The sequence below is a fragment of the Gossypium hirsutum genome, chromosome D03 (genome assembly GCF_007990345.1).
Source record: "Gossypium hirsutum isolate 1008001.06 chromosome D03, Gossypium_hirsutum_v2.1, whole genome shotgun sequence".
Taxonomy (NCBI): Eukaryota; Viridiplantae; Streptophyta; class Magnoliopsida; order Malvales; family Malvaceae; genus Gossypium; species Gossypium hirsutum.
The window spans coordinates 53,160,812-53,186,082 of NC_053439.1; the positions used below are offsets into that span (position 1 = coordinate 53,160,812).

At 30.5% G+C, this 25,271-nt stretch overlaps 3 protein-coding genes across 4 annotated transcripts; 1 reads left to right on the forward strand and 2 right to left on the reverse strand.

Annotated features, from left to right (window-relative positions):
- Positions 1–2,118: 2,118 nt before the first annotated feature.
- Positions 2,119–6,931, forward strand: LOC107932312 (VAN3-binding protein). The gene is made up of 6 exons (XM_041090565.1): positions 2,119–2,729; positions 3,287–3,674; positions 4,561–4,725; positions 5,427–5,476; positions 5,912–5,969; positions 6,576–6,931. The coding sequence occupies exons 1-6, from the start codon at positions 2,478–2,480 to the stop codon at positions 6,818–6,820; spliced, it is 1,158 nt and encodes a 385-aa protein (XP_040946499.1). The 5' UTR covers positions 2,119–2,477; the 3' UTR covers positions 6,821–6,931.
- A 596-nt stretch (positions 6,932–7,527) lies between these two features.
- On the reverse strand, positions 7,528–10,447 carry LOC107932372 (formyltetrahydrofolate deformylase 2, mitochondrial). The gene is made up of 8 exons (XM_016864341.2): positions 10,239–10,447; positions 10,001–10,113; positions 9,026–9,176; positions 8,883–8,956; positions 8,630–8,789; positions 8,358–8,456; positions 8,190–8,276; positions 7,528–7,810 (listed from the first exon to the last, which is right to left on the reverse strand). Exons 1-8 carry the CDS (start codon positions 10,377–10,379, stop codon positions 7,664–7,666), a joined length of 972 nt encoding a protein of 323 aa, XP_016719830.1. The 5' UTR covers positions 10,380–10,447; the 3' UTR covers positions 7,528–7,663.
- Positions 10,448–10,975: 528 nt separating this feature from the next.
- LOC107932289 (phosphatidylserine decarboxylase proenzyme 1, mitochondrial) lies at positions 10,976–20,880 on the reverse strand. 2 transcript variants are annotated; one of them, XM_016864258.2, is made up of 12 exons: positions 20,694–20,880; positions 14,322–14,410; positions 14,154–14,207; positions 13,983–14,048; positions 13,676–13,736; positions 13,437–13,546; positions 13,093–13,352; positions 12,755–12,861; positions 12,591–12,658; positions 12,210–12,287; positions 11,952–12,074; positions 10,976–11,424 (listed from the first exon to the last, which is right to left on the reverse strand). In XM_016864258.2, the coding sequence occupies exons 1-12, from the start codon at positions 20,863–20,865 to the stop codon at positions 11,269–11,271; spliced, it is 1,344 nt and encodes a 447-aa protein (XP_016719747.1). In that variant the 5' UTR covers positions 20,866–20,880; the 3' UTR covers positions 10,976–11,268. The 2 variants fall into 2 exon arrangements, with proteins under 2 accessions (XP_016719747.1, XP_016719746.1); XM_016864257.2 differs by lacking the exon at positions 20,694–20,880 and adding an exon at positions 14,742–15,044.
- Between the last annotated feature and the right edge of the window lie 4,391 nt (positions 20,881–25,271).

A 25,271-nucleotide genomic window follows, 5' to 3' on the forward strand; every position in this document is an offset into this window, starting at 1 on the left:
GGCTCTTGGGGGATGGCAATTATCAACTTCACACGCTATTCATTTTAATTTGATGAATCAACTTCCATAATTCCAAAACCCCAGTTTACAGTAGTTTTGTTTTGTCAAATTATGGTTTTCGTCTTGTACTAAACTTAGTGATCCATTTAGCTTTTATACCTGTCGAGGTTTAATAGATTTTTTCTGAAGAAATTCTCGATTTGATGTTTTTTGGGAAGTCGACCAAACCCCCAATAATGTTGAAGTATTGTCTTCGTATCAGTATTTTTCTTCCTTCTTTATTTAAAGTCCTGTAAAGTTTATGAAAGAGGAGTACCTTAGTTAATGAAGATACGAAGATAATAACTATCATTGTTGGGTGTACATCAGTTTAAAGACTTTCTCGAAAATAATTACTTTGTTAGGTGTAAGCTAACTGTGGGATAATTCTGACAAAAAAAATGCTAGCGTTCATTATGAGATTTTGTGAAGAGTGTTATGGCTTCAACCACACATATAGAGCTAATGGAGATAACCATATACATTAAAGTCTCATAATGACAATATATTGAGAAATAATTATACAAATAAAGTGTTATTTCTCATTCAATGAGAGGCTGACAAGCTTAATATTGACTTCACTCTAGCCAAACTATTTTCAAGCACATAATTATAAGCAACTTTTTGTTGCAATGTATAAAATTCCAATTCCAATTAGATTGAATTTATTACATCCATTTAATTGATTGATTAATTATAATCCGAATAAATATAAATTTAAAGGAAAATTCATATATTTAAGATTCGATTTAAAATTTTAAAATTCTCAAAATTTTTTAATATTGTTTTTAAATATTGAGTCAAGACTTCATTGGTAGCGAATTAATTAAACTGACTTTTGTTTTGTTTTTTTTAATGTTATTATTCGTATCGGGTTAAACTTATCAATTTTGACATTAAATGAAAAATTCACCTCGATTAATCCGAATCTAAGGTTGACCCAGTCTGAGTTTATCATAAAAAGTTAGTAATTCAAACCCATCCAAACCTGCATAAAAAATTATTTGAATTGAGAATTACTTAAACTCTGAATAATTAATTTGGACATGAACTGATCAAATCCAAATGATCTAATTGGAAAATTTGAATGATTTGAACTCAAAGCTTAAGCTCAAATTGATCAGATAATCTAGATTAAACCCAAAATAATCTGAATTTAAGATGATCATGAACTAATCCAAATCCAAGATGATGTGATTGAAAAACTTGAATAACCTAAATCCAAAATGAATAGATATCCTAGATAAGTTAGCTTGCATTAATAGCCGACAGTATGGACTCCTAGATAAGCAAAAGGACAGTAGATTCAATCCATAGGATTTAACTATTACAATGAAAATGAAAATGAGAATGAAAATGTAGATTTGTGGTTATTAGAAGATTGCAACTATATATCTTGACCATTAGATTAACCCCAAAAAGACCCAATGTGGCAAACATCCATTATTGGGAACACATTTCAAAGGAACCCACCGTCCATTCAAAGCTTCATGCATGGCCATTGCCATTGGTTGGTACAATTTCTGCTCACATACATTATCAAACAATCCAACAACCGAAAGCGAAATGGCTCTAAACCCACCAAAAAAATAAATAATTAAATCTTTATTGTTTTTATTAGTTCTAAAGCAAGATTTAGAGATACTCTTAATTACAACATTTATGTTTATGGATATAGGAGCTTAATTGCATGTATATTGAGAAACAATCACCCCTTTTTTCAAGGGCAAATGCTTCCTCTTTATAATGTATATTTAATTTTGCTTTTGGTACTTGTATTCTTCACATATTTGAAATTTAATCTATTTACTTTTAATTTAATCTATTTTAGTAATTGAAGTACAATTGATAATACCATAACCCTGTCAAGTCGAGTCAGAACTTTATCTCCCAACTTTGTAAAAGATCTGAGCTTGAGGTTGGGTTCACGAAGATGGAGCGCCTCAACATTGTTGGACTTAAAAGGGGCTAAATTCCTATATTAAAAATAGAAGGATCAAATTTCAAATATACAAAAAAACAGGGACTGATAGCAGATTTAAACCTATATAAACATACAACAAAATTTTGGGTTTTCGTGGACTACGACTCACCGAGTCCACATCAGTAAAAACAATACCTGAATTCGTGAACGGTTCAAAGCACTAGATCTTAATATCTGTTCCCATGTTTAATTATATTTTTGTGTTACTCACTCACTCACTGAGTCACTGTTCCAACATATATTTCTTTACAACACCATCTCTATACTCTATATAATTACCAACTTCTCTTCCAACAAGACAATAACTTTTGTTCTTCCATAACCCAATAATTTTCTCTCTTTTTTTCCTCCAAAAACTTGGGTTTTCTTTCATTTACATCCAAGTCCTAAAATACCCCAAAAATTTCATAAAAAAAGTGTTCCTAAAAGCTCAAAAGAATTCATAAAAATAGAAATGGAAACTGGGTTTTATTCAGCATGGGAGAATGGTTCTTTATTAGAAGAAGATGGTGATGATGAACTGATCCCTCAGCCATTAACACCAACGGAGCCAATGGAGTTTTTATCAAGATCATGGAGTTTATCTACATCAGAAATCTCTAAAGCTCTTGCCCAGAAACACAATCACTTTGAATTTGATCATCATAATAATGATAATAAGAATCAAAGTTCATTGTTTTCAGAATCCTTTGATGCACCACAAATTGTAAGTAAATTTTCAATCTTTATTTGTTAAAACATCATTAACTAATTAATTAATTACCCCTTTTTTTATATACAATTTGTTTCATCTTTTGTGCTTCCATGGATCAAAAACTAAAATTTTGATCCTTTCTTGATAGATATCATTGCAAATCCTGGTTTTCTGGTTCTAGTATTTTTTGGTCTAATTTAGGTTTTAGTCCTTCTACTATGTTAAAATTATTTTTAAAGAAAAGTTTTTAAATTTTTTAGATTGATTAAACTTTGACGTGAATGGTAACAATTAACAATGTTATCTGTTTTTAGTCCGAATTAGTCGGTTTTGTATAGATTTTTTTATTTCTTTATCTACTTGTGTCATAATAATTTGATTTTACTTTTTCGATTCTACCGGTTCGAGATTTGTATTTATATTTATACTTTAATTTATCGTTATTGTAAACTTAAAAGGAAATAAACATTATAAAAGTAGATAGTTTAAATTATGCCAAATTGAAAATAGGACTAGATATAAAATTTTATCATAGTACAAGGACTAAAAATTAATTAAACCTTTTTTAGGCAGGGAAAGTGATGAACTCCATTAATGGTCGAAGAACAGGCACAATCAGCAAATGGTTTAATCATCACAAAGAAATAGGAACCAACACAGTGAAGAAGAAAGACAAAATACGTGCAGAAAACGCTCGGCTTCACTCCGCCGCTTCCATCGCCGGATTAGCTGCAGGTTTGGCCGCAGTAGCCGCCGCAGGGAACTCCAACGGCGGCGGCGCAGGCTCGAAAATGAGCATGGCATTGGCATCCGCTACTGAACTTCTAGCATCCCATTGCATCGAGTTAGCTGAGCTAGCTGGGGCTGATCACGACCGAGTTGCCTCAGTTGTGAAATCAGCAGTGGATATTCAAAGTGCAGGTGATTTGATTACACTCACTGCAGCAGCTGCAACAGGTGATTTAGCTTATCTCTAACTGTATATTTTATCTGTTTACGGTTCAAGTTAATCGTTTAAGCCTGAAGATCCATTTGAAATATGAGTTGAATCCGAGTTCAAATATTTAAAATTTAATTTTTTTTCGGTCGATTTTTGAGTTTATAATATATTATAGATTAAAATATATCATTAGTCTTCGTATTTTTTATAAATTTTAAATTTAATCTTTATGTTTTTATTTTTAAGAATTTAGTCCTTTCAGATTTTAAAATTTAGATCTATTATTACTGTTAAAATTATTTTGTTAAATTTAAGTTTATTACAATGTCAGTTTTTTTGTTACACCAACAAATTTAACAAAAAAATTAACAGCGTTACTAAACTTGAATTTTGAAATTTGAAAAGTATAAAGACTAAATTATAAGAAATAAAATTATATAGACTAAAGTCTAAATTTATGAAAAATACAAGAATTTATGGCATATTTTAATCTACATTATATTATGTTAATTTTACTATTATGTATCTTATAACATATTAATTAAATTTATAGTTATATATAATATTATAATATATTCATTCAATAATATTATAATTTTAAATTACTTATATATAAAATTTTAATAAATAAAATTAATATAAAATTTAAAAAAATAGTATCCACATACTTAAAATGAGTTTGGATTATCTATTTAAAAATATGAATGGACATAAGTAAAATTTTAAGTTTACATTTCGAGTCGGGCTTGAACAAGCATAAAATATATTAATATTATAATTAAAATCGTCTCGATTTTAGTCTAGTTCAACTCATGAACATTTATATTGTATATGAATTTTTGCAGTACTTTTTATGAATTATAATTTTGTAATTTTTTCAATTTTTTATTGAAATTATTATAGCATTGAGAGGAGAAGCAGCTTTGAAGGCAAGGATACCAAAAGAAGCAAAGAAAAATTCAGCAATAAGTCCATATGCAGAAACTCAATGGTCTGATGCTTTGCATACTCAAATGAAAGACCAAAATCCTCCTTGTCAAGGTGAACTATTGCAACATACAAGAAAAGGTAATTTCTAGTTGAGTGAGTTGGATTGAATTTGGATCGGTTCAATTTGAGTTTAAAATTTTCATGTTAATTAGTTTTTAGATTATTTTGGGTTCGAATGATTTTGATTGGAGCTCATTTTAAATTTTAGGGTTTATCAATCAAAACTTTTTTATTGATCATTTCGAGTTTGACATTCTATTTTGGATCATTTAAGGTAAAAGATGAAGTCAAAATTTTTTAAGAGGCTAGAATTTTATTGTAAACTTTGCGGAGCTAAAATGTAAATTTATCATTGTATTAATTTATAATTTTACTATTGCAACACACACGAGAAGGTAATTCCTATATCGGTCAATCAATTTGAGTTTTGGTTTTAAAACTTTTGGAACATTCTATGGTCGACTCATTTCAGATTTAATTGTTGTTAGGTTCATTTTGGGTTCAAGTCACTTTGAGTTATCGTCTTTCGAGTTTGTCAGTCAAGTTTTTTGAATTTGATCATTTTGGATTTGACACTCAGATTCAATTTTTTTTGAGTTTAGATAATTTCTTATTCAAATTATTTTCAAGTTTGAGTTGTGAGGGTTGATGTTGTTTAACTTCTAACTATTAAATCAGATTAGACTGAATTCGAATTATGATTAACCTATTCGGATTTTTTGATTAATTGAGCTACTTTAGAGAATTACATCTAAGTCACTTGTTACTGCTATTCTCAGGTGTGTTGAGATGGAAACGGGTCAATGTGTACATCAACAAGAAATCTCAGGTACTCAAATACAAATGCACCAAGAAACCATATTCAAATTTCCCCTTTTTTTTCTCATGATAAAGAAGGTAAAAATATCATGAAGGTCCTTGGATTAGGAGTCAGATTATATTTTGCTCCACTTATTAAAAAATTGGGCAAATTAGTCTATATATTATAGATTAAAAAGCAAACATGTATTTCCGTTAAAAATTCTATCTATTTCTATACTAAAAATTGGTCTTTCTCCATCCGTATGATGTATCAAGTGACGTGTCATTACTGATTGTTTTATTTGTCATATTAGTTTTTAACAATAAAAACGTATATAAATTAAATTATCCATTTTTAAATCTAACTACCTATGGTAATTTTACCAATAAAGAAATCATATTCAAAATACAAAGTAACGCAGTACATATTGCAAGCTCTTATAAAGAAAGCTGCCATTGTCAGGTAATAATTAAGCTCAAAAGCAAACACGTTGGGGGAGCATTCTCCAACAACAATAAATGTAAGCATCTCTCTTATTTTATTAAGTTAAATTTTGCTATTAGTCCTTGTATTTTATGAAAGTTGTGTATTTAGTCCTTGTACTTCAATTGATCAAATTTAGTCTTTATACTTTTCAAATTTTGAAAATTTAAAGCTTAACCCAAATAGTAGCAGTTAAATTCGTTTGGTTAAATTCAACTACCAATCTTATATTATGTGTACAGTTTTAGATTTAGTCCATGTTATATATTTGGATAATTCTAAGTTCCTATACTTTTCGAATTTTATAATTCTAGTATTGATGTAAACCATAGTCGTTAAACCATTAAATGAGTTTGTAATGAGTGATATGTTGAAATAATATGCTGATGTAGCATTATACATATGATAATATGTTTGTCGTATCATATCTTGAAAATAGCATAACTTAATAAATTTAACAGTGACCATTTGGTGAGGACTGAAATTTTAAAGCTCGAAACGTACAAGGACTGAAAATGATCAAATAAAAGTACAAAGACTAGTAGCACAATTTAATATTTTTTTACCATTTTACAAAAGAGTACAGGGACTAAAACAACAATTAAACCGTTTTATTTTTCTCTAACATTTATCCTGTTTGCAGGTATTGTTTATGGAGTGTGTGATGAGACATCAGCATGGCCATATAGAAAAGAAAGGGAAACTTCAGATTCAGAGGAACTCTATTTTGGTCTCAAAACAGGGCAGGGGCTGTTAGAATTCAAGTGTAAAAACAAAATTGACAAGCAAAAATGGGTGGATGGGATTCAAAATCTACTACGACAAGTCTGCCATGGTCAACCACCTGAGCTTTCTCTTGAATCTTTGAGTATTAACGATGGTATATAGTTTTTGTAGTATATAGTTCATCTTTGTTTGTGCATACACAGTGAATTTGGGGTTGTTGAAATTATGAACTTTTATACATGAAGAATGAAATAGGTTGAATTCAGGTTGAAATCATTTCGAGTTTGAAATATTTCAAATTTATTATTGTGAAAATAGATAGGATTCGAACTCAAATTAATCGTGTCCAACTTGATGAGTCTAAGCCAAATCTAAACTATGAGTTTTATAATATGAGTTGACCTAATTAGAATCGTAATCATATTGTTTAAGTTGTTAAATAGAACATGTGTTAATTTACTTAAAGGTTCGATACATAATAATAAAGTAAAATATTTTGGAGACCTTTGTACTAAAATGAATATGCAAACGTTAGCAAGTGAGTAAAATGGATCAAGAGGGGATTATGGGCTTGAGCATGGAGTATTAAAAGCACATTTACCTCCATTGTCGTCAGGGCAAAGGTAAGGGGGAAGCAATGGCTTGGCCCCAAACATAGTAAAGGGGTAGAGGAGGATGGGGGCAGGCAATGACCTAGGCCCAACATGGTAAATTTGTCTCTTTTAATCTTTTTAAAAAATATGAAATTACAAAAGATAAAATTATACATTAACCCCTCAATGCATCCCTTAAACAATATTCTAACTTTCCCAGTACTGTTGTTTTGTTGGGGTCACAATCATTGCACCTTAACTTAGAGCAATGGTGTATACCTTGATAGTTTTCATTTTCTTATATCCAAAGAAACCATGAAAAAATGTCTGCAATTACAGTTAATGTGGTATATAGTGCCATATATATATAAATGCAAATTATAGATGTGTTTTTATCTTCTAATTTCTCTCATCAGAATACAACAGTCCTGTTTTCCTCATATGGTAACACTCGCAATTCACAGTACCATCTCAAAGCCTTTGCAAGGCATTGCTTCTCAAGGTTCTCGGATTTTTGCACAAAGCTCTGCAAATTGTCTCTGTGAGAAACTCTTTCAACCTGTCAAAAAACGAAGGCATTAAGGATTGCATGTTAAGAATGGTCGTAAATCGAGAACCATACCAACTTCAAAAGCAAATCATTATGAATTCAGTAAGCATAGTTGATAGTAAGCAAATTTCAACGGAAAATACTAATAGCATGAACGATGAGAAATTTGGATGTTGCAGCCAAATAACTTGAAGAATTTGTAGAAACTACAACCATGAAAGGACCCTTTCATCTCAGTCGAGAGAAGTTAACTTCATGGTCCAAAAACCGGGAATTTTTGAAGAGTGATTATATACATGTTGAGACAACAAGAAACTGCAGTTTCAGCTATTACTTAAAGATCAAGAAACAATGTTTAGAGTAGCAGTAAGAAAAGATAGAATAATACCATCTGTTCGATAATAGGCCCCGAATCGAGTTCTTCGGTTACAAAGTGACTTGTTGCACCGATTAACTTCACACCTGCATCAAAAGCCTGCCAACATAATCTAGAAAAATTTAACATGCATCTATAGTTTTTCAATTACTAAAGGATATAAGCAAAAAAATACCCCACCTGCTTACATGGATTCCCACCTTTAAATGATGGCAAAAGGCCATGGTGTATGTTAATTACATCCTTCCCATATGTCCTCAAAAATTGACCAGATAAAACCTGCAATAATAACACTAGTTTGATTCATTGAAATGCATATATGGTTTAAGACCTCGTATTTACTCTCGTTCGCGTGTGTATCGCATTATGGTGATGCATACACACACACACACACACATACATACATACATACATATACACACACACACATATATATATATAGCCTCAGTTACCTGCATGTACCTGGCAAGTACCAAAAAATCAGTATTTAGAACCAACTCTAGGATCTCCCTTTCTCTTTTATTCCCTTCAGTTGTGTGCAAATAATGATATGGGATACCATTCCTTTCAAGAAAGTGCATCACATTATTGTTTGGACCTCTATGATGATTACTGCCATACAATTGATAAACACTGAAATCAGAATTTTCGAAAACGGAACTTGAATAGGACTCAAAAGACAAAGAACTACGGTTTATGTAGTACCTTATCACACAAGTAATATCAACTGGAAGTCTTCCTTCTTGCCAACCATAAAGCAAATCTACCAGGCAATGGTCCTAGAGCAAGATAAACATGGTTCAATCATGCAAAAACATGAAATTAGGGGAAAAGAAACAATGGTATACCTGTTTCGAAGCAAGGACCGCAATTTTAAACTTCGGGTCTAGGGCAGGGACTCTAGCAACAGATCTTATGGCACTAAACATGTTTGAAAGCTTTAGGAAATATTCATCCATTTGCTTTCGAGGCCATCGAACGGGGTCAAAAACGAACTCACTGCAAATTTGTATACACAACAAGAAGATCCATGTCTAATTATGGTTGAATCAATCACCTGTTGTCACAAAGTACAGTTACCATTGGACATATTAACCGTTTTTTCAGACTAAAACAATATTCATTCTTGGAAATTCACAAACAAGCAAAAAGATGTAATTGAGAAAACAATTAAGATAATGGTATCTCTTCTTTATTCTTATAACTTATGTTCTCAGCCAAAACAAGAAGTATTCAACATCAACAACACATATCATCCAATAATTCTTTGATTGCAAGTCACAACCCTACTCGACTTGTTGGACCGTATTATGAATGCATAATCCGAAATTGTTAAATACCACGAGTTCTCAAGGTTTTGTCACTACTTCCGACTAGTACTCATACTCCAAAGTACATTCACTCGAAGGTGACAAAACCTTGAAGATCTTGGTCAAGGTTTTGTCTCCATACTCTACTAAGAGTGCTAACGGATTTATTGAACAAAAACGCCTCGGAGTATCTGAACAAGTAGAACCATGGCAAATTGAAAAGTTTTTGCAAGGATAGACTCGAAGCTATAATCTACGGCATATAGGTCATTTATGGGGAACATGCTACCACTTGAGGCAACAAAGCTCCAACCAAAGACAATACTAGGACTGTCCGCAGAGCCGAGTCACATCAACAATGAGGATAAACTGAGTTATATATGACATTGGCATAAAATAATGGCTACCCAAACTCAAACTTTGTATCTTGCATTCATCAATGGAAAACAACTAGCATTAAATTAGAAAATCTTTAAACCATTAAATTTAAAAAATAAATAAATAAAATCTTACCTTCTGGAATAGAAAACATTCTTGTTTTGAGGAACAAAAACATCAGCCCCAAGTATGTTTCCTCCTCTTGAAGCTATACGTTCGGATAGTTTTGCAACTATTCCAACTTCATCCTATAAAAAAAAACAGATTTCAATTAAAATACAATTAGATAAAATCATCCATTATTAAATAGGAAAAAGAACTGGAAATGGGTGAAGAGCAAAGTAAAAGAGAGAGGAGGGACGGGGGGACATACAGGGCAGTGGAAGATATGGATGCCATAGGTAAGAGAAGGAGAAGAAGAGGGATCTCCGGGTAATTTATAAGAATTGAAGGACCTGTTTGCAAATCCCAGAAACTGGGAGAAGCAGGATGATACTCGTCTTGTGAAAGTCATATCTTTAGAACTTCACTTCCCAGTGCCTCCCCGCCACCAAATACTTGGCTATTGAATCTCTCGGATAGACGGTAATACGACAACGTATCAGGCTCTTTTTTATTTTATTTTATAACTTTTATAATTTTTTAATAACTATTTGATATGTTTAACTGACTAAAATTCTTTTAACGATAATAATAATTTAAACTAAAATATAGCATCTACGGGTTAAAATACAGCAGAAGTCCCTCTACTATGTTGAGAAGTTCAAATTAATCCTTTTTACTTTAAAAAGACATTTTAATCCTTGTAGATTAAAAAAACATAGTAAATTGGTTAAAAATGTTAGATGTACTAGGTGGCTTAAATGTAAATAACATGTGAATAAACTTAATTAGTGAGTTAGATTAAGAATCTGACATAGAAAGGACTCCCTCAACTCATAAATCTTAAGGTTAAAGTACTTGAAAGATCCTCTATTATATGTACCGGATTTCATTTACAAAAACATAAAAACTTTAAAAATATTAATTTTGTTATACGGTAAATGATATTATATTGATTCTATTCTAATTTGGAACTATTTGATTCTTTTTAATAATACAACTAAAATCTATTTAATAGTAGATGGACTAATTTGATCAAATTCCTAAAATAGAGGAACTTTTCAAGTACATTCATCTATATTGACAGTCATTCCATGTCTTGAAGTATAAACTACAGAATTTAAGGATAAAATTCAAAACCTCCTATTGCTTTGTAATCAACCGATGATATAGATTGAAGCATTAATTAGGGTGGTGGCACCACATTTGCTTAAATGACCATTTACACGGTCAGTGCTGCTCCAATGCCAACAATGGCAATCCATCCCATAGTTAACACTACAAATCGCGCTTCGCCATCGCTATGCATGCCATACACCTAATGCTTCTCCAACACGGATTTTATCTCCCCGTCTAATAGAAAACTCAAACTCTGAAGCATCATTGTTCTTTGGTGAATTTGATGTTGGGGCTTGGAAAACAAGGACAACCGTTGATCCCATATTGAAAGCCGCGACCTAGAATGAAGTGCATGGAATTATATATATCTTGATACTACTTCCAAATATGAAACAAATTTTACACGATATGCATAAGAAGACCAAAAGTACAACTCTAGTCAGTAAAAGTACTATAAAAGCCCCTATACTAAGAGTCAAATTGTATTTTATTCTCTATACTCAAAAAATGAAAAATTAATTCCTATACGATAAATCAAAGAGCAAATTAATCGTTTTTACTAAAAATCTCATCCATTTGTATTCTTAAAAATTGATGTGACTCATGGAATAACCAAACAGCGACATGTGGTATGTCACCTCATGTTAAGGTACAGGGACCAGTTCTTAATGGCAAAAATGGATGAAATTTTTAGTAGAAAAAACAGATTGCACTTTGATCTAATGTACAAGGACTAATTTGCCTATTTTTAGAGTAGAAGGACAAAACACAATCTGACTCCTAGTCCATGGGTCTCCATTGTACTTTTACCAATTTTAGTTGTCTGTGAGGCATCTGGTTTTGAAAGAAAAGTTGTGTATCGAACCTCATCTCCCTTTTTAAGCATCACACCGACTCCTTTAGGTGCATATAAATGTTCTTCCGGAGGCACTGATGGTATCAACTTTTTTCTTGGCCTGTTCGTCCGAAGTTCTGGTTCGATGAAAAGCTGTGAAGTACAAATTATGGTGTCAAAAGATAGATTCCAATTGAAGAAAATATTCGTGTCTATGCATGTATCTGCTGTCTAAATAAGATTCGATTTTTTTAAGGTTCAGGGTAGAAAGGGGCATTGGCACTGAACCTCAATTGAACCAATATTCGTTGCGCCAACTGCTGCAATTGCCATAAAACCTTGTTGCCATAGACCTTCAAGGACAACCTGATGATAGGAAAATTGCAACAGCAATTCAGAGAAATTTAAATATAACTAACCAAAACAATTTAGCACTTGAATGTAAGCTCAAAAATCTCCAAATATCATGATTCTCAGGAAATTTAAATAATGTTCTAAATACACCACTCTATCTTCATCTTTCAGATATCATGTCATCGGCTTGTTTTATCCTTTCCCAACTTGCATCTTTTAATCCAACAATTTGCACGCATCAAGACCATAGAATCATATAAGACAATTGACAAAGTACATAGAGGGCATTTTAAGTTGTTGACACATTAGATTTACCCTTTCATTCTCGACATAAAGGTTCCTGATTGTTCTTGTAGCACGTTCATTCACAGGAAACAAGCGGCCTGCGAAATATGCAACAGATCAAATGATATCATTTGATACTATCACTGTATAAAGAAACTCCTTGGCGTAGTATGCAACTATAAAATCAAAGTTACCTGAAAAATGCCGTCGAACAAGAACATTCCAATCAACTGGTGAATGTATGCGATGATAGTCTCCTGGTTTCAAATATATTACACAGTAATAGAGGCCTTTCATTGGACTGCAAAAAAGATTTTATGTATAAACTTACTTTTACTCATAGATGGTTCATAGCAGCTAAATCATGTAAATTACTTCCAGAGATAAAACTGCTTAACAAATTCGAAAGCAAGTTTAAGGAAAACATCAAAAGACTTACTATCGAATCTAAACAAAAACAAATTACTGTTATAAACAAAAAAAAGGGCGAATATTGCACAAACCGAATAGGCGAATATTTTTACAAGATTACCACTCCGAAATTGTTTCCCGGACTTTAGGAGAAGCCAATGAAACGCGCCACCATGACTTCTTACTCTGTTCTCTCTGAGTGCTTTCCTGCTCAATAGTACTACCGTCATCTTCAGTATTTTTCTCAGCTAGCATCGAGAGCAAAGGACTAGCACCAAGAAGAGATGAAACAGAATAGGAGAATCCTTTGACTTGGTCAATCATAGCCCCTGCACCGTTCAACTTCCCAAATCTAAGAATAGTACCATCCACAGGACTGACCTGTTATTTAACAGAACACTCTTAGCAATGCTGAGTGACACAAATGAAAATATTAACATGTCCAAGATGCTCGTTACCAGTTACCAGACTATAGGGATTAGGATTGATAGGCCTGCAACCTTCTTTCAATGTGCGAACAAAGAAATCCCTTAAAGATGCATATTCTTCAAGAGGGAGAGCTGCTTCTTCTAGGTCTTAAATGCAAACCAAAATACTACATCATAAGTTATTCTTCATTCTCAGTTGACTGTGCATTTATCTCATCAATCGACAAAAGCGATCTAAAGGAAAATGAGAAGGGAAAAGATATGAGGTAAACATACTTGAGTGGAAAGCACGAGCCCATGCTCTATAAACATGCGGCCGCAGCCAAACTGGAATGTCCTAAAAAACAATCTTTAAGCAGGTAAAAGGATAACAAAACAATACAACAAAATAAAATAAAATAAAAAGCAAGAACAGGAGCATGGGAACTGTCATCAATCAAACTTTAAGAGTAATTTTACACTCAAGTCAAGTGAGTTTAACTTGAAAAACAAAAAGGAATTTCAAAAATCCAATTAAAATAAGAAAAAAAGAAATCTTAAAAGAGCCAATGATCTTATCTTCAAAATTAAGAAAATTACTCACCACACTCATCAAGAAGCCCCAAGCTCTAGAAATAGATCGCAATGGTAGTATCCTTAGAAATGTAGCCTAAAAGTTGGTAAGGTTCAAAAGATATATGAAAATCATATAAAAAACGAAAATAAGAAAAACACATGAGAAATTAAAATGGAGAAATTAATATAAATATACTACTTTTACATCCGGTCGGAACTCGAATTCAATCCCTTTCTCCCGTGCTTCTTCAACCTACTACCAAAAATACATATATCAATAATAGCCAGAAACTAGCACTGCCCTGACATATAAGAATCAATAGCATGCAATGCATCAAACGGTTTATACAATAAGCAAATTTAATACCTTCTTGTCATCGTAGAGTCGTCGAGCATGAAGAACACCAAGCATGAGTAAAGTAGCTACTGTGGCACCCGGCACCAGAAAAGCGTTACCTATAGAAACCAGAGCAAGTAAAACATAACTAATTTATACACGGTACTGAATTTGCTGTATTTTAAATTTATATTTGCATTAATTAGAAAACATTATTGTTTATTATCAATGGTTTTCTCGCCAATTTTCTCAGAATACAAACAAAAACTACTAATTTGAATTCTTTTTAAAGAAAAAACAAGCCAATGAAAAAAAAAAACGAACTTCATATGCTTCTCCGTGAAGTAAAACAGAACAAACTTATGCACAAGAATTCGCCGTATCTAAATGTGTTTTTGCCTAAATCGGTGAGAAAATAAGGAAGAAAGTTTGTTACAACAATGATTTCACCTTGAGAATTGCTGCTGCTGCTGCCGCCGCCACTGAGAGAAGCGCGAGCTTGCGACGTCGTACGGAAGTGCTTGACGTACCAAGAGAACAACCGGCGACGGTTGTGGACATTGGCGAAATGTAGATAGGGAGGGAATACGGCGACGTCTCGCGGGAACCGGGAATTCATCGTTGCCTTTGTTGTTGGTTTAACAAAGCTTTTTGCTTTCCGTCGTCACCCGTTTAGGGTTAGTTTCTATGTGAGAATTTGCAGGGATTATTAAGCTATAAAACGGTGTTTGTTTACGTCGTTTAGGCAACTTTGCTTTACTGCGCTGAAGCGGAAAACTTGTAATTATTAAGGCTAAAATTCTAACCTTCTTCCGTACCGTAACGTGGAAACCATTGATCTTGTGCCTCTGCTACGCATAGATAATTTTTTTGGTAAATTTTCGTTATTAGTCCCTATACTATGTACAAATTATGAACTTAGTCCGTTAGGCTGTTTTTGTTTCTTTCAAAACAATTTCAAAAAGTTTATTTTTAAAGAATGATAATTTTGCTAATTTTCTAAAACAAAAGATATTCCAAATGATAATCTATAAAGTTTTTATTACATTAACAAAATTATAAAAAAAATAATTTCCTCAACCAATCCATTATCGGTAATTGACTTTTATCTTTTGGCAACTTGTTCTCGTAAAGAAAACATGATAAATTTTCCAGAGTCTCTGTTTGGCTTTCTGAAAAGCTATTAAACTGGTCAAATCATCCCACTTGACCACTTTGTCATTTTCATACAAATTCTACTTTTGCTTCAACAAATCTTTCCCATAGCATTGCACCCACTTCTAATGCATAATTTTTTTCTCCCATGCAGGCAATGGTTCAAGTTTGGAATGAGTAATCCTTAAGTAAAATTGTGACAAGTAGAATTGTGAAAATGACATCAAATTCCAAGTAGAATCGTGAAAATGTCGAGTAGAAAAATCCTTTATATAAATACCAAATAGATGTATCTTTCCATAAAATATAATGCATCTTTTAACGAGATACCCTTGTATTGTTTTATAAATTTAACTTTGTACAAGATTATGTCTTTATATGATAATTTTATGTACAAAGTTACATCTCTACAATATTATTATTCATTAATCAATAATTATAATATACTTTTCACATTATAATTTTTTGTTCATTAAGACATATTTACATCATATATCATATGATATAATCATATTCGCCGTCGCATTGGTAAATAAATAAAATTTGTTTTTCAATATTTTGGTCATTATATTTAAATTTGAAGTTTAATTTTTTTTGACCGTCGCTAGGTAAATAAATAAATTTTTTTAATTAAATTATTATTTTAATCATTATTTTCAAATTTGAAGTTCAACACAAGAATATGTTAATTTATGTTTAAGTGAAAACTCCTTAAATTAGCATTTTCGATTCATTATGCTTGTTTGATTTTGTTTTTATTTTAAGGGGATAACTCAAATTAATTTCTATAAACAAAACAAATGATAAATCATATTTACAAATAAATATCTATTAACTACTACTATTAAACTAATTACGAAGTTCTCTGCCTTTTTTTGTATTTATCATTCTATGATCCAACTATGGTAGGCAAGCATGGTGTAAACTCATCGTACTCTCATCTAGCAACTTTAAATTGTTCTAGCGGAATAATTCAATCCCTTTCTCTCGTGCTTCTTCAACCTACAATTAAAAAGGACATATATATCAATAATAGTTAGAAACTAGCACTGCCCTGACATATAAGAATTAACAACATGCAATGCACCAAACAATTGATATAATAAGCAGATTTATACCTCCTCGTCATCGTAGAGCCGTAGAGCATGAGTAAAGTAGCTACTATGGCACTCGGCACCAAAACTGTGTTACTTATCGAAACCAGAGCAAGTAAAACATATACATGGTAATGATCATTAGTGTTCAAACTAGAAATCGTAAAAATAATATACATTGATTTACCATGCATAATATTATTCAATCACTTGATAATGGTCATTAGTGTTCAAACATATTGGTATTTGATTCAAAAATAACAATAAGTCCTTATGAATATGAGGAAAATATTGAATACTAATAATAAAGTTTTTAGCAGATGTTGCCAATTTTATTGTGATTTTATTCTTCCATGATCCAACTATGGTGATCCCACTATGCTTGGCAAGTGGGGTGCAGGTTCTTCAAATTCCTCTAACAAAATTGAAAACCAATCCATCTCTTTAGCATTTTCTTTCTCCTCATCTTCATTGTCAGTAAGTGATTTTATTTCTGAGAAAAGTTCTAGATCTATTTTGGTATTAATCTAGTCAATATCATCATTATACAAATCTGCTGCATTACTTGGCAACTTGTTCTCGCAAGGAAAACTATGATAAATTTCTCAAAATCTCTGTTTTGCTTCTTGGAAAGCTGTTAAACCAGTCGAATCATCCCACTCGTATGCTTTGTCATATTCATACAAGTTCTTCTTTGCTTCAACAAATCTTTCCCATCACATTGCACCCACTTCGATGCAGAATTTTTTTCTCCTATGCAGGCAACGATTTAGGATAATTTGGAATGAGTAGTCCTTTGTCTGTAGTAACTTGGTTGACGATTATTCCCTCTTTGACCATATGGCATTCCTATATGATGACATGACATTATAATTAAAATAAGAAAGATGAATATAATGTTAGTAAAATATGATTGCCTTTGAAACATGCCTCCAAGATGCAACAAATTCCAAGTAGTATTGTGAAAATAATGAATAGAAAAATCCTTTATATAAATACCAAATAGATATATCTTACCGTAAAATGTAGTGTATCTTTTAATGAGATACCTTTTCATAGGGCTGTATTGTTTTATACAATATATCTTACCGTAAGATTATGTCTTTATATGATAATCTTACGTACAAAGTTACGTCTATACAATATTATTATTCATTAATTAATAAGTATAATATATTTTATTTTTCTAGATAAGTAAAATCCAAAATTATAAACATTTTTTTTTATTTTCTTTTCATCATATTTATACTTTTGGATGTCACATTATATAATCATTGGCCGTTGCATAGGTAAATAAATAAAATTTATTTTTTTAATCAAAATTTTGTTTTAATCATTATATTCAAATTTGAAGTTTAATTTTTTTTAATTTCATTATGGTGGTATGATTTTGTTTTTATTTTAAATGAGAAGTTAGTATAAAATCCCATTAAACCTTTAAAAAATAAACAATTTAGTACATTGTTTATCATGAAGTTGCATTAAAATTTAAGCACAAAGATAAGCATGCATTTATTATAGATGCGAACAAAATATGTTTAACATGCATTAAAATAGATTCAAATTTTAAAGACTACATCATTGAAAAGAGTAACTATACTTACAATTATATATTCTATTAGCTTCTACTAAACTAATTACAAAGTTCTTTGCCAATTTTCTTTGTATTTGTTCTACGATTCAACTATGGTAGGCAAGCGAGGTGTAGGATCATCAATCATCGTACTCCCATCCAGTGACTTTAATTTGCTCTAATGAAATCGAAAACGAATCAATTTTTTTAACTTCTTCCTTCTCCTCAGTTGATTTCAAGATTCCAGTCAATATCATTGATATATAAATCAATTGCATTACTTGATAATTTGTTATTACAAGAAAAGCTATGATAAATTTCCAAGAATCTCTATTTAGTTTATTGGAAAACTTTTAAAGCAGCTGAATCATCCCACTCGAATACTTTATCAGTTTTAAACAAATTATTCTTTGCATCAACAAATCTTTTCCATTTATCAGTCTTAAACAACTTATTCTTCGCATCAAATACTTTATCAGTCTTAAACAAATTATTTTTCGCATCAACAAATCTTTTCCATGACATTGCACCCACTTTCATGCATATCTTTTCCTCCCTTGCAGGTAATAATTTCCATGAATTACTGGTCTTTAGGTTTAAGATGAATAAATTAACTTCTGCTTATAGTAATTTTCTTGACTATTATAATACGATATGGTTTCTTGTGATCCAAGAATCTCTCAAAAACAATCAATGACTTGAAATTGAAAGAAGAAAATGATAGCCAATGATATTAGTGTAGTGAAATATGGATTTAGCCAATGATATAGTGTAGTGAAATATGAATTTAAAGTGAGGGGACTTTCCTTGTTGTGAAAGGAATTTCAGTAACTATTTGTATAATAAAATTGGACCATGATTTTAAAGGACTTGGGTTTATGTAAGATTATATAGGTGGTAATTCAATTTCCTTTTCCTGGTTGGAAAAGGAATTCCATTTTGACTTTAACTGTGATTTTTAAGTTGTTGTTTTCTTATTGTTAATTATTTAAAAAAATAATCGCATTTTAACTTGCAAACTTAAATCTTAAACTATTATCTTTATGTTTACTTTTTGATGATAAAATTTTAATACAATCAATGAAACACAATTCACATATATGAATAATGATGAAATTTGACGTGATTAAATAAATATTAAAATTTGTTATATTTTTAATAATGAATATAGGTAAAATAGTAATAAACCGGCATTTTAATGTCATTTAAAACGTGTCAAATAAATATCAGATTAGATATACAATATTAATAATTAATATATATTAATTGAATTAGACATTATAATTAGTCATGACTGTCGAAATTCAAAATTGTAAAAATTAATATATATTGAATTAAATGACTACCATACATAATTTTATTCAAAAAATAATAATGAAAAAAAGAGGGTGTTTAAGACAATTTCGTTGTATTTGTTTGTTCTATGATCCAACTATGGTAGGTAAGCGTGATGTAGCCTCATCGTACTCCCATCCAGTGGCTTTAATTTGCTCTAATGGAATTGAAAATGAATCAATCCTTTTAACTTCTTCTTCTTCTTCCTCCTCTTCGTCATTGGAAATCGATTTTATTTCCAAAAAAAGTTTTGGGTCGATTTTGGAGTTCCAATCAATATCATCAATATACATATCTGCTGCATTACTTGGTAACTTATTTGTGCAAGGAAAACGATGATAATATTCTCAGAATCTCTGTTTGGCTTCGTGAAAAGCTTTTAAACCAGCTGAATCATCCCATTCGAATACGTTATCTGTTTTGAGCAAATTATTCTTTGATTCAACAAATTTTTTCCACGGCATTGCACCCACTTTTATGCAGAATTTTTTCTCCCATGCAGGTAATGGTTCCCAAGACTTATCACTATCATTCAATTTGGGACGAGTATATTTCGGACTGTAGTACCTTTCTGGGCGATTATGATATCTTCTTCGATAGTATGACATGATTTCTTGTAATCCAAACAAATAAATGAATTGAAATCACTAATGATATGAATTCATAGTGAAGAGATTTGTTGGGTTTATATAATATTATTAGAGTCGGTGGTGACTCAATCCTTTTCCTTGTTGGAAAAGGAATTCTAATTTCAGTTTGACTATGATTTCTATTTTCTAAATATTTGTATAATAAAATTATTAAAAAATAACTATATCTGTATTGCCTGCATGGGAGAAAAAAAAAGAGAAGAACACCAAGCATGAGTAAAGTAGCTACTGTGGCACCCGGCACCAGAAAAGCGTTACCTATAGAAACCAGAGCAAGTAAAACATAACTAATTTATACACGGTACTGAATTTGCTGTATTTTAAATTTATATTTGCATTAATTAGAAAACATTATTGTTTATTATCAATGGTTTTCTCGCCAATTTTCTCAGAATACAAACAAAAACTACTAATTTGAATTCTTTTTAAAGAAAAAAACAAGCCAATGAAAAAAAAAAGGAACTTCATATGCTTCTCCGAGAAGTAAAACAGAACAAACTTATGCACAAGAATTCGCCGTATCTAAATGTGTTTTTGCCTAAACCGGTGAGAAAATAAAGACGAAAGTTTGTTATAACAATGATTTCGATTTCACCTCGAGAATTGCTGCTGCTGCTGCCGCCGCCGCCACTGAGAGAAGCGCGAGCTTGCGACGTCGTACGGAAGTGCTTGACGTACCAAGAGAACAACCGGCGACGGTTGTGGACATTAGCGAAATGTAGATAGGGAGGGAATACGGCGACGTTTCGCGGGAACCGGAAATTCATCGTTGCCTTTGTTGTTGGTTTAGCAAAGCTTTTTTGCTTTCCGTCGTCACCCGTTTAGGGTTAGTTTCTGTGTGAGAATTTTCAGGGATTATTAAGCTATAAAACGGTGTTTGTTTACGTCGTTTAGGCAACTTTGCTTTACTGCGCTGAAGCGAAAACTTGTAATTATTAAGGCTAAAATTCTAACCTTCTTCCGTACCGTAACGTGGAAACCATTGATCTTGTGCCTCGGCTACCCATAGATAATTTTTTGGTAAATTTTCGTTATTAGTCCCTATACGATGTATAAATTATGAAGTCAGTCCGTTAGGCTGTGTTTGTTTCTTTCAAAACAATTTCAAAAAGTTTATTTTTAAAGGATGCTAGTTTTGCTAATTTTCTAAAACAACAGATATTCCAAATGATAATCTATAAATTTTTTATTACATTAAAAAAATAATCTAGTGTAGTTATAGTGTTGTTACCCTCTTGTTTGCACGGAATTTCATATAAGCCTCCCTGAGGGAGGTATGGAGGGGTAACGTTCCTATGATAAGCCTCCCCGAGGGAGGTATGGAGGGGTAACGTACCTTCTTGCCTTGCGCTTGCGCAAGGGAAAAACCAATAAAAAAATTTAGAAATTTTTGATTTGAGTCTATAACGTATCATTTGTTGTATCCCGTATGGAGCCATCTTCTTCGCCCGACATGCGCTACAAGTATCCCTACTTGGTCGGCCACCGGTGGGACCGACGCGCGCCCAGGAAAGTGTGGTGGCGCTACACCAGTTTCCTGAGCAGTACCCGCCTTCTCGTACTGAGAGCTGTTCCCTTTCCTCCTCCATTTCAGCTGGAGTTTTTTTAAATTGTGACAAGTAGAATTGTGAAAACGAAAAAAAATAATGAAATTAATATTTGATGCTTTGATGCAACAAATTCCAAGCAGGAATAAATATTTCAAGTAGAATTGTGAAAATGTCGAATAGAAAAATCCTTTATATAAATTCCAAATAGATGTATCTTTCCGTATAATATAATGTATCTTTTAACGAGATACCCTTGTATTGTTTTATAAATTTAACTTTGTACAAGATTATGTCTTTATATGATAATTTTATGTACAAAGTTATATCTCTACAATATTATTATTCATTAATCAATAATTATAATATACTTTTCACATTATAATTTTTTGTTCATTAAGACATATTTACATCATATATCATATGATATAATCATATTCGCCGTCGCATTGGTAAATAAATAAAATTTGTTTTTCAATATTTTGGTCATTATATTTAAATTTGAAGTTTATTTTTTTTTTGACCGTCGCATAGGTAAATAAATAAAATTTGTTTTTTAATTAAATTATTATTTTAATCGTTATTTTCAAATTTGAAGTTCAACACAAGAATATGTTAATTTATGTTTAAGTGAAAACTCCTTAAATTAGCATTTTCGATTCATTATGCTTGTTTGATTTTGTTTTTATTTTAAGGGGAGAACTCAAATTAATTTCTATAAACAGAACAAATAATAAATCATAATTATGAGGTAAACATACTTGAGTGGAAAGCAGAAGCCCATGCTTTATGAAATTTGTTTTCACAAGGAAAATCATGATAAATTTCCTAGAGTTTCTGTTTGGCTTCTTGGAAAGCTGTGAAACCGGCCAAATCATCCCACTTGAACACTTTGTCAATTTCATATAAATTCTTGTTTGCTTCAACAAATTTTTCCCATGGTTTTCTATGTAGAATTTTTTTTCTCCCATGCAAGCAATGGTTTGGGTTTGGGATGAGTAGTCCTTTGTTGTGAAAATAACGAATAGAAAAATCCTTTATAGAAATACCAAATAGATATATTTTTCCGTAAAATATAATGCATCTTTTAATGAAATATTCTTTAATAGGGTTATATTGTTTTATAAAACAACTTTATATAAAGTTATGTATTTATATGAAAATTTTATGTACATCTACACAACATTATTATTCACTAATCAATAATTATAATATACTTGATTTTTCTAGATAATAAAAAGCGACCGCCAAATGATTTTTTTTTTCAATCAAATTTTTGTTTTAGTCATTTTATTCAAATTTGAAGTTTAATTTTTTTTTTTAAATTTGATATAAATTAACATAGTTAAATATTCTTGTGCTAATGTCAAAACTCTTTAAACTATTATTTTCGATTCATTATGCTAGTATGGTTTTGTTTTTATTTTAAATAAGAAATTGATATAAAATCTCATTAAATCTTATCAGTGGACTGATTTTTTAAAAAAATAAAAAAGTTAAATTATATCTAAAAATACATTGATACAATAAGAATGCATTGGTTATAGATGTGAACAAAAAATGTTTAACATGCATTAAAAGGCATCATGGTTCATTGGTTCTAGATGCGAACAAATTATGTGGCTTTATAACTTTTGAGAAAAGTTTTGAGTCGATTTCAAGATTTCTATCATTATCATTGATATATAAATCAACTGCATTACTTCTTACAAGGAAAGCCATGATAATTTTTAGAGAATCTCTATTTGACTGATTGCCACTGAATACTTTATCAGTTTTAAATAAATTATTCTTCGCATCAACAAACTTTTTCAATATAAAGTAATTTTAAAAATAATGATTATAGAATAAAGAATTATTTTTTTTATAAAAATTTTGAAATAATTAGATAAACATAAAGATGCATTAATTTTTATATATATATATAATTAAAGATAAAGATAAACATGATTAATTTTACCTTTATTTTTAAGTATAACTTTTATTATCCATTAAATTAAATATAAAATTAATTTTACCTTTACATTAAATATTTAATTAAATAAACATAAATTATAGAAGTCCTTTTTGTCATAGACCTTCTTGATAACAGGATAATTGTAAAAACAATTCAGTGAAATTTGACTAAAAATTGCGAAATTGACTAAAAATTGCATCTATAGATACAAATAATCTCCAATTCAACATTTACCATTCATTAATTAATAAGTATAATGTACTTGATTTTTTTATAGATAATAAAAAACGTTTGAAATTATTTCATATTATAAATTTTGTTCATTAAGATTTTATTTTGTTTTTTCATCTTTTCAGATGTCATATGATATAATCATTTTAGCCATAGGTAAATAAATAAAAATTATTTTTTTTATCAAATTATTATTTTAGTCATTATATTCAAATTTGAAGTTTAATTTTTTTAATTTGACATAAATTAACATAGTTAAATATTTTTGTGTTGAAATGAAAACTCCTTAAAGTAGTATTTTCGATTCATTATACTGGTATGGTTTTGTTTTTATTTTAAATGAGAAATGAACATAAAATAGACTTATTCATTTGTTGGGCCACCCAACCCACCCAAAAAATGAGAGGGTTTGGGCAAAAATATAAGTTCGAAAAATAGGCTTAGGCAAAAAAAAGGTCCATTTTAATAACGGGTTGGGCATCAGGTAAGGTTTTTTAGCAAAAAGACAAATAAAAATTGTTATTTTTTATTGTTTTTCCACTATTTCGCTATCAGTTCACTATTATGTTATTACTATTTTTTTGTTATTATTTAGATATTGTATAACTCTTGTTTTATATTTAATTTTGCTATTATTTTAGAGATATTTACCTGTTAAGTTGCATTTATCTTAATGCTATTTAAGTATAAATATTTTTTTAATTTATTTTCAATTTATTAAGAAACATTTATTTTAATATTTTTAGTGTATTTGGTGTATTATTTTTAAAAATTTTTTATATAAAAAATAAAATTTAAAAAATTAAAAGAGCCGATGTAATATTTTTATCTGAGTCGAACTTAAATAAAAATTTAAACTTTTTTTAAGTCAAACCAAACTCAAGCATATCAATCGAACTTAAAATTTTGTTAGGATTTGACGTGGAGAATGACCTAGTCTTATCCCATCGTCTTCACTACTTTTATTGCCCCGAAATTGGTTAGCCCATGAATTTATTATGTTGAGGCCCCTCTTTAATTGCAAATTAATTTGAGGTTGATAAATCATTATTTAATGTCTGAATTTGATAATAGTTTTTTTGTATTGTACAACTTTGACCTTTAACTTCCTTATTACCACTTGTGTTTACCACCAATTTTTGGTCGCAACATTAAAAGAAAAAAAAAAAAAACCCTCTATTCAAATAATATTTTTAATAAAAATAATGAGCACCAAATGGACCGTTTTCTAGGACCATTAATTTTCACACCAAATACTTTGGAATTATTCTCCTTCTCTTGCGTCCCTCTCAATTCTCATTTTCAAATTTACTTTAGTGTATTTTTTTTAATTTTAAAAAATTATTTACTTTAAATAAGATAAAAAATCGACGATCTGATCAATTTAATCACTAATTTTTTTTTGAAAAACAATTGGTTAATAATACTTCATTCATGC

Bases quoted from the DNA above. Each gene is read 5' to 3' on its own strand.
- LOC107932312 (XM_041090565.1), top strand. From the start codon at position 2,478: ATGGAAACTGGGTTTTATTCAGCATGGGAGAATGGTTCTTTATTAGAA. The intron at 5,477-5,911 runs GTACTCAAATAC...TGCCATTGTCAG, and splicing joins ACATCAACAAGAAATCTCAG to GTAATAATTAAGCTCAAAAG. The intron at 5,970-6,575 runs GTAAGCATCTCT...TCCTGTTTGCAG, and splicing joins ATTCTCCAACAACAATAAAT to GTATTGTTTATGGAGTGTGT.
- LOC107932289 (XM_016864258.2), bottom strand. From the start codon at position 20,865: ATGAATTTCCGGTTCCCGCGAAACGTCGCCGTATTCCCTCCCTATCTA. The intron at 12,288-12,590 runs GTAAATCTAATG...TCCTATCATCAG, and splicing joins TTTATGTCGAGAATGAAAGG to GTTGTCCTTGAAGGTCTATG. The intron at 11,425-11,951 runs GTTCGATACACA...ACTTCATTCTAG, and splicing joins TGCTTAAAAAGGGAGATGAG to GTCGCGGCTTTCAATATGGG.
- LOC107932372 (XM_016864341.2), bottom strand. From the start codon at position 10,379: ATGACTTTCACAAGACGAGTATCATCCTGCTTCTCCCAGTTTCTGGGA. The intron at 8,277-8,357 runs GTGGGGTATTTT...TTATGTTGGCAG, and splicing joins GTGGGAATCCATGTAAGCAG to GCTTTTGATGCAGGTGTGAA. The intron at 7,811-8,189 runs GTATTATTCTAT...GTTTTTTGACAG, and splicing joins GGCCTATTATCGAACAGATG to GTTGAAAGAGTTTCTCACAG.